The sequence below is a fragment of the Sminthopsis crassicaudata genome, chromosome 3 (assembly GCF_048593235.1).
Source record: "Sminthopsis crassicaudata isolate SCR6 chromosome 3, ASM4859323v1, whole genome shotgun sequence".
NCBI lineage: Eukaryota > Metazoa > Chordata > Mammalia > Dasyuromorphia > Dasyuridae > Sminthopsis > Sminthopsis crassicaudata.
In genome coordinates this window covers 172,918,088-172,927,698 of record NC_133619.1, presented here as the reverse complement: position 1 = coordinate 172,927,698, position 9,611 = coordinate 172,918,088, and the positions used below count along the sequence as shown (strand labels likewise).

General features: G+C 33.7%; 1 protein-coding gene across 2 annotated transcripts in view; it reads right to left on the bottom strand.

Annotated features, from left to right (window-relative positions):
- Positions 1-2,386: 2,386 nt before the first annotated feature.
- Positions 2,387-9,611, bottom strand: part of PROZ (protein Z, vitamin K dependent plasma glycoprotein) — a 32,127-nt gene continuing 24,902 nt past the window's right edge. For both annotated transcript variants that reach the window (XM_074299569.1, XM_074299570.1), the window contains exons 7-8: positions 8,707-8,824; positions 2,387-3,481 (exon numbers count right to left, since the gene is read on the bottom strand). In XM_074299569.1, coding sequence (XP_074155670.1) covers positions 2,967-3,481; positions 8,707-8,824 — 633 coding nt within the window. In that variant the 3' untranslated portion in view covers positions 2,387-2,966. The remainder of the gene's footprint in view (positions 3,482-8,706; positions 8,825-9,611) is intronic.

Below are 9,611 nucleotides of genomic sequence, written 5' to 3'. Positions count from 1 at the left end.
TGGGGTGTCCACCCCAAACTTGAAGATTTCCTTTGTTGGAATTGGATGAGAACAGTTTGTTCCAGTGGTTATGAAGGTAGTTGAAGCAGGTGCTATAGAGTGCTTAGAGCTTGGTTAGACATGGAAGATGCCAAAGTCGTCAACTGTATCCTGAACCATCACCAGTCATCACAATTTTTGTCTTGCCATTGGATTCCAATGACTGGAAGAGTGGGACGGATATTTTGCATGCCTTCCTTGCTTGTGCAAGTCAAAAACAGCCAGTATTTTATCATTTTTTTTTTTTTTTTACCTACCTTAGAGTCTTATGGTGATGCAAGTTAACAAGCAGCAGGACCCATAATCACAACTCTAAACAGACAGCCCATGCCATATAGAGTCATCATCTCACTAGCCTGAAGCAGCAGTGGGGTTCTGCAGCCCTTCCAGGTGTCTGTGGTCTTTTAAGGACCACACTGCTCACCTTGCATAAGAAAGAATCTATGAAAGTTGCCCTAAAAATTGTCTGCTTCACCCACCTTTGGTCTGCTTTTTTTTTTTTTTTTTTTTTTTTTTTTGCAAGCAAGAATCCTACCCTGTAGTTGAGGCACAAAAACATGTACAAAAACTTGGGAAGATGGTTCCATTCCCCATTGGTACATGGAATGTGTGCATACTTAGGGACAAGAAACAATACATCTGGAAGATGAACAGTTCTTGTTGCAAGTGAATTCAGCAGATTATCATATCCAAACTGCAGCCCTGAATGAAGTATGAGCTGTCCCCTCTCTAGGACTAAAAGCTAGTGCCATCCCAGAACAACTAAACCAGGCCACCCTAACCTCTACTCTCCTAGGAATCTATTATGGCCAATGCTCAGAAATTTGTGTTTCTTGCCCATTGTACTAGAGATGCCCACCCTAAAATATTTTGAAAACTGGTCACATATGATGCAGACATCTTTGAGAAATTAACATAGTGCTTAAGTAAAACTTGCAAATGGGAGCCAGCTTACTGAGGTTGCTATTAGAGATATGTGTGTGTGTGTGTGTGTGTGTGTGTGTGTGTGTGTGTGTGTATTTTTTTTTTTGGTAGCAGCTGCTGTGATGGGAAGCTAGGGTAGGTTTCACAATAAGACCAATCTAGTCAAGCTTGTGTGCCTCCAAAAGGAGTGAACAACAGGCTCATGACAATGACTGCCACTTTCAGGAAAGCACCATCATGAACCTTGATTAAAAAAATTTAATTTAAAAAAAATTTTTTTTAATTATAAGACTTGGAGACCCTCATCATTAACATACCAGAAGAGGACAAACTTGTCATTCTGGGTGATTTTAATGCCAGAGTAGGCCTAGATTATCAGGCATGGAGTCCTTAGAAGGAATGGTATTGCAACAGCAATGGCAATAATCACTACTAAAGACTTGTGCGCCTCATGACTACTAAAGATAAGGATTCCCATGGGTCCATATTGCTTTGGAAAATCACATATTGACAATATATTTTATTGAATTTTTTATTTTGCTAAATATTTCCCAGTTACATTTTTATCTCTGTGCACTTGGGAATGCCATTCGCTTCATGTTTGAAACCTCTGTCTGATGCAATGAATTGAATAAAAGACCTGAATTTGAAATCTGCTTCATTTATTTGCCACATGAGTGGACAAATCATTTAACTTTTCTAATAATCAATTTCCCACTTATAAAGTGGGTACTTAATTACAATCAAGTGAGATAAGTCATATGAAGTCCTTTGCAAACCTTAACATGTCATACACATGTTAGCTATTAGTAGTAGTAGTTTTTTGTTTTTGTTTTTAATAATTAGATTTATCTGCGCTTTCCATTCATTCACTTGACTATCTATGGGCATGGGATTGGGATTGGGACTTCACTGGTGTAGAGGAACTTTGGGTGAGGAAATTTTTCTATCAATGTGGACCTGTACCTTTTCTGCAAGTTATAGTCTTAGAGAATTTCCTAGAACAATGAGAGAGACAGTGATTTAAAATGAATTCAAACTCAGGTCTTGGCTTTGGAGAAGCTTCATATTCAATACTCCATACTACCTCTTATGTCAACAACATGTGTATTTGCTTTCATGCTTCACAACTCCATGATTTCTCCCACTAATTCAGATCATTAATCCTAACCCTTCTATACTTTAATTTCAAAAGTTGCTGTAACTTGGAAAAAAATCATGATTTAGTGAGCAACTTTTGGTAATATATCACTCCCCCCCTTAAAACTTAGTCAGTATGTTCCTCAGATAATAGACATGTAATCTATTGCCAGGCCTACCCTTAGAGATTTTCTACTTTGGTGGGATTGATAAACTTCTGTTCTACTGTCACAGCTCTTGATCACCCACATGCCACACAGTGAAGTGTCAAAATAGAATTAAGTGGAGGAGAAAAAGTATGCTTTATTCTTCTATGTATGGATTTGAAACAGGTCACTTTTTAAAAAGTACTTTGATTAATATTGTTTATATCTTTTTATGTATAGTTCTCATAAACATTTCATTTTAGGGGATCCCTGAATTTTACTACTTTTTAAAGAATTTAATTTCATCTCATCTGAATTGTAAAACTACAAAGTAAAGAGAAATAAATTATTGTACAGTTTTCTAAAACAATAGATTTTGGATCTATTTTACAGTATTTGCTAGTTTGGTTCAAAAAATTTTTAAGTACAAAAAAACATGTTGTTACGTACATTTCCTGTCCTCCTGGAGGGTAAGGTCTGAAGAAAGATAATTTCTGATTGGATGGAAGAGATTATTTTTTGTGTTAAACCATATTTGGCTGGTTATCTGGGCTGTAAAGAATGAGCACCAGGCAGAAATGGGATTTGGGGAGAAGAAGAATTTTCCAAGTATAAAATTCTGTAGCAATATTGCCAATTTATGATCAACTCAGGATCATAGTTATAAATTTCACATTTTTCCACAGAATTTATTCTTTCTATCCACTTCTTTTTCCATTACTGCATTATTTGTTCAAACCATATTGAATATCTTGAAATCTTAGTGAAAAGATATATTGGTCTTAAATTTTCAGTTGGTAAAGAGACCATAATACCAATCAAAAACCAAGTGCCTTTGTGTTTAGCCATGACAATACTTCCCTCTACCAACTGCCAGTCCACTGATGCTTTGCTTTGTTCACAAAATAACCTTGTTGTAATTGTCACATTGAGTGTTTCTTCACATTTCTCATTATCAAAATGTACACTGGGCAAATCAATCAATGAATCACCCACTTCTGTTCCATTGAATGGCCAGCCACTGACAATGTTCATTTTCTCTGGAATCAAAATATGTTCTGCAAAATCCTTTTCAGGGATACAGATAGGAAGTCCATTGCTGTGACATTGAATGGGCTCATTAAGCTCTAGCAATGCTAGGTTGTTCTGTCCCATTTCTTGATCATATCTCATGTGCACATGCTTGTTCTTTATTTTTATCTCCAGTGGGACTCCTGATACACTATCTGCACCTGTTTAGTAATGACATAATCACAGGTCACTTTAGAAAAATATAAAAAATTTCCAAAACTAAGAGAATTCAATCCCAAACAACTGTTATTTCTTATATGATTCTATCTTCAATAGCACAGTACCTACAGAGACTATCTATGTCAGTTAGTTGTCTCCTAACCTTGTGGCCTCCATTTATACATAGTAAAGAGATAGAGGTTTATTATGATTTAACAAAAACTCAAATCTGGTCTTGTTATATTTCTCTTCCTTCTCATCCCCATCAGAATTTAAAGTAAATAAAGACTTCACAGTTTTACCTCCTCTTCATTGAAATTCATTTTTGGGGTGATAAGTTGGGAGGAAAAAAAATCAAAGCCTGAACTAGCACATGAACAGGATAATCTGAAAATTGATGATTCAGAAATAACTTTTTGAAGAGTTATTTTTTAAGAGTCACAGAGTTAGAGCTGAGAGAGACCTCAGGGGACATCTAGTCCTATCACTTATTTTTTCCCTGAGGCAGTTGGAGTTAAGTGACTTGCCCAAGGTCACACAGCTAGGAAGTATTAAGTGTCTGAGACCATATTTGAACTCAGGTCCTCCTGACTTAAGGGTTGATGGTCTACCTACTGTGCCACTTATCTGCCCCCACTATTATTTTATAGGGAATCTGAGACCAAGTAAAATGAAGTGACATGCCTAAGGTCACACATGTGACAAGTGGAAATGAACATTTTTTAAAGTTAATTTCTATTGAAGAGTTTTGTTTTTTCTGTCATATTTTCCCCTAATATCCTTCCCTCTCCCTCTCCCATGAGCAATCCCATATGACAAGTTTTTAAGAAGAAAAAGAAGAGGAAAAAAATCAGATTAAATGATCAATACACTGGAAAATCCTGAAAATGTACATAAAGTACAATACTTGTGGACTTCCTACCACTGCAGGAGTGAGGATGAAGGATCTCATCTCTTTCTTTCTTTTTCTTTTATCTTTTATAATTTTTCCCCTGAGGCAATTAGGGTTAAGTGACTTGCCCAGGGTCACACAGCTAGGAATAATTAAGTGTCTGAGGCTGGATTTAAACTCAGGTGCTCCTAACTTCAGGGCTAGTGGTCTACTTCTCATTTCTTTTTAACCATACTTATTCTTTAAAATTTCACAACATTTACTTTTGGCAGAATAACAATTTTAATTCAGTGATCAATGATAGACAGAATCAGCTACACCCAGAGAAGGAACACTGGGAAATGAGTGTAAACTGTTTGCATTTTTTGTTTTTCTTCCTTTGCAACAACAACAACAACAACAACAAAATTTGGTTCTGCACATAAAATATTGTATTTAGGATATACTATAACATATTTAATATGTATGGGAATGCCTGCCATCTAGGGGAGGGGGTGGAGGGAAGGAGGGGAAATTCAGAACAGAAGGGATAATGTTGTAAGAAATTATCTATGCATATGTACTCTCAAAAATGTTATAATTATAAAATTAATAAAAAAATTTTAAATCCAGGTCCCTTTATTTCAAGTTTAACACTTATATGACTTCATCATTGGGCCCCTCAAGAATCCATCATTTAGTGATATTGATGTGCCTCTCTCTATTTATTTGCTAAACCCTTTCTCAAGCAGCAGATTTTCAAGCAAGCCACTAGAAATGTACTTAAAGTCTTTCCAAGTTCATGGAATTTGCCAAATCTTACACAACATCAAAATTTAAAATAACAATAATAACTAGAAATTATATAATATTTTAAGGTTTGCAGAGCACTTGACATGTTATTTCATTTGATCCTTGCAACAACCCTGAGAAGTACAGTGACTTGCCCAAGATCTCACAACTACTATGGCTAAATTTGTACTCAGAACTTCCTGACAAATCCATCTTTGAATCCATTGTGCCATATGGCTAGAAGGGTACAACTTTCATGGAAGCTGTATATTTTCCTAAAAAAAGGTTCAGAACCAGATCCTCTCCTTGTTTGATAAATGATCAGTTTACTCCAAAGAGCTTGAGTTCACAAGATCAACCCTAAGAAGTCAATTAACTCACTAGTTAGAATTCTGCAACAGGGAAGAGTAGTATGTGTTTAAGTTCATTTAGATCTGAATGTTAGACTGTGGACAGTATGCAAAAACCATGCAAAACAGTATTTTTGACAATTACCCCATTTAGAGATGTTTCTGTCCTGAGTTTCTGAAAAGATTTCTTCCTATATTCTTTTTCTTTCAATCTGGCTCTGATTAAGGTTACCTAGAGGCCTCAGTTTTAGGGCCCTCTTGGATTCGCTGCTTCTAGATAAATAGAGATAAGTTTTGTAACCAACAGCACAGATCATTTCCCAAGACAAGCTCCAAAAGGATTTATGACCCAGATATAAAAGGTCATATCATTAAATAAATTAGAAGAGCAAGAAAGATAATCTTACAGATTATCAATAGACCATCTTGATTACATAAAGTTAAAAAATTTTTTTTGGATAAACAAATTCAGTGTGGCTAAGATTAGGATGAAAATTAACTGGGGAAAAACTTTCGTAGCAAGTTTTTTTTTTTTTTTTTTAAATAAAGTCTCATTTCCAAAATATTCAAATTTGTAAGAATAGGAGCCAGTTGCCAATTGAGAAGTGGTCAAAAAATGCATGTGCAGTTTTCAGAGAATGGGGATGAGAGAGAATAAATATTTATATAGTACCCACTATGTGGTATTTCATATAATCCTCACAATAGCCTTGAGATGTAGGTGCTATTATTAACATCACTTTACAATTCAGGAAACTGAGTTCATGGTCACACAGCTAGTGTTTGAGACTAGACTTGAATCAGAGCTTCCTGATTTCAGGCACAGCATTATGCTACTTAGTTGCCTCTGTCTATATCCATTAAACTGGCAAAGTTGACAAAAATAGAAAATGACTTGTTAGCAGGGCTGTAGAAAAAAGTGCTTTAATGCATTGTTGTTGCCACGTGGAGCTGTGAATTGATTCAGCCATCCTGGAAAGCAATCTGGAACTATTTCAAATAAATTACTAAATTGTGCTTGTCTCTTGACCCGGTGATGCTATTGGACTTATTCCTTAAAGAGTTCAAAGGAAAAGAGAAAAGTCCTATTTGTACAAAAATACTTGTGCCAGTTTTTCGTTTTGTGTCAAAGAATTGGAAGCTAACCCAGTATTTATCAGCTGGGTAATACTGGAAAAATAATATGGTTTATGAATGCAGTGGAATTCTATTGTGCTATAAGAAATGATGAAAATTCAGACTTATATAAACTTATGCAAAATACTTGAGAGAAGAACCTGGAGAACAATTTATAAAATAACATCAAGATTGTAAAAATTAGCAGTTTTGAAAGACTTAAGAAAAGTGATCGATGAAATGATCCATCATTATGTCAGAGAACCAGTAATAATAAATGCTGTCTATTTACTGAACAATAAATTGATTAATCAAATGAGACACTCGTTTGTAGACATGGCTAAAATGAGAATTTGTTTTGCTTGATTATACTTATTTGTATAAGGGTTTTGTTTTTATTTTATTTTATTTTATTTTTTTTGTTTGTTTTTATTTTCAGTGCTAAGGAAAATAGGAGGGAAAAATCAAACACTTGACAATTGAAAAAAATTTAACAACAACAAAAAATGTATAGTGACTTAAGGATATCTCCCAATGTTAAATAATGTTTAATAATGTTTAAATTACCACCTATCTTTATAATGGCATAAAATTTTTTTCTATTTAATTTTTTCCTGAACTTTGTTGTTCAGTTATTTTCAGTTATGGCTGACTTTTCGTGATCTTATTTGGGTTTTTCTTGGCAAAGACATTGGAATAGTTTGCCATTTCCTTCTAGTGCTCATTTTATAGATGAGGAAATTGAGACAGTTAAGTAACTTGCCCAGGGTCATACAGATAGTGTCTGAGACCAGATTTCAAATTTAGGAAGATGAGTCTTTCTCACTCTGAGCTAGACACTCTGTTTACAATGACACCTACCTGTCTCTAGTCTTAATTCAATGAACACCAAATAAAATGGGCATTTTCCTATGCATAAGACAAAAAAGGACTTCTTTCTCCACTTTGACCCTTCCAGGTACCAGATCTCCTCTTCTACTTCTCAGCTTCCTTTTGTGTCTTGTTTTTCTCTATTAGAATGTAAACTCTTTGAGGGCAGGGATTGTTTTTATATCCCCAGCTCATAGGATAGTGTCTGGAATATAATATGGAATTAATAAATTTTTGTTGACTTGACAAAAAAAATTCTGTTATGAATATTTTGGTGAAATAATTGTTTTGTAGAATTGTTGGACTAACTCACATCTCCAATAAAAGTGTAGAATAGACCTGTTTTTATGCTGCCTTTTCATCATTATCTTTGTTCATCATTTGTCAAGACCCATAAGAAACTAAACATCGTATCAAGGTATTCCATATAGCCCAAGATAACAATTACTGGGGTAAAGAGTCGATATTCAACAAGCATTGCTAAAAAAAACTGGAAAACATTCTGGAGGAAATTAGGGTCAGACTGATATCTTATACCATATATCACTCCAAATAGATATGTAACAGATATAAAAGGTTATATTTATTTTTGCAAGGTAATTGGACTTGCCCAAGGTCATACAACTAACTAAGTGTTGTGTCTGAGGCCAGAAAGATAAACTATTAATCCTATGAAAGTATATTCCAAATCCCAACAATAAAGTAATAATGAATTCTGTCCCAGATAGAGTTATGAAAGGTAATTGATTTCATTCCCTTTCTAATTTTTTTGTCACAAAGATATTCAACTTTTATCTCCATTTTTTTCATTTTTTGTTTATTGTACTACATGATATAAGTTGTTGGTCTAAACTTTGTTTCTGTCAAACAATGTCAGTTTGCCCCAGAAGTATTATTAAATAGAGATTTCTTGCCCATTTCTGTTTATGTTCTTGAATTTATCCATCACTGGTTTCTTGAGTTCAGTTATTTCTGATTCTGCTTATCTAATCTCTTCCATTTTTATTTCTATTATTTTTCTATTTTAAAAATCAGACCAAATAGTTTTGATGATTGCTTATAATGTAATGTAATTTTGTCTTGAAACACTATTTCCCCCCTTCATTCTGCCTTTAAAAATTATTTGTCTTGAGATTATAGACCTTTTATTACTCCAAATTAATTTTATTCAAAAATTTTACTTTCAGTACTTGTAAAAATTGATGGAGTGACAGTAATAATTACTTACTTAGCTTCACACTGATGTTTCCATATAGCAGTGAACATTTTGCTGTAGTCAACACAAAATTTTCCTGTACTATAACACCACCACAGAAGTCCTTTCCTTGTGAATTTGTTAATTTGACCTTTAAAAAAGACATGGTTATTTAGTAAAGACTATTAACTACAATATATATTAAAGATTTCATTTCTTCCTCCCTCCAACTTTGAGACAATGTCTGCACTTGCCTCAGACATTTGCTTACTCTAGCCAATTATTTAGCCCCCTTCAGACCTCATTTCTTCATATGTAAAATTAGAGGATTGGCCTTAAAGTCTTGATTTTAAAACTGTGATCCATATTTTTTTCCAAAAATGATATTTTAAAGATGCAGCCAGTATTAAAATCAATGTAGTCATAATAAAAATGATAATGAGGGGTGTCAAAAATTTAGTCCGGTATAATTTTTGTCTCTTACAACTATTCAGTAGATACTGCCTTTTTTATTCTAAGGTAAGTATATTCATGGAAAGTTACCAAATTCTCAGTTGAGGGAGAAAAAAAAACATTAAAAATTCAAGTGGTATTTTAATTTAAAATGATTTTTACGTCCTACAATTACCTTTAAATGCAGAAAAAAATGCAATTTCTTAAAGAAGATAATGAAATTTAGTGGCCTTGCTTTTTAACCATAATGATATAAGAAAGAAAATAGAACATAGTTGGTACTTAATTAATGCTAGTTGACTCATTAAACATGTCTATAAGTCTTTAAAAATATTGATGATATTTTTCTATGTGGTTCTTTTTTTTCCTTTAAAAAACTATACATACATATATATGTATATACATACATGCTATGTCACTATACTGTCATTATAAAACTTGGAGTTTAGCTAAATTTTAAAGTTAAAGTTTTTAACCTTATGGGC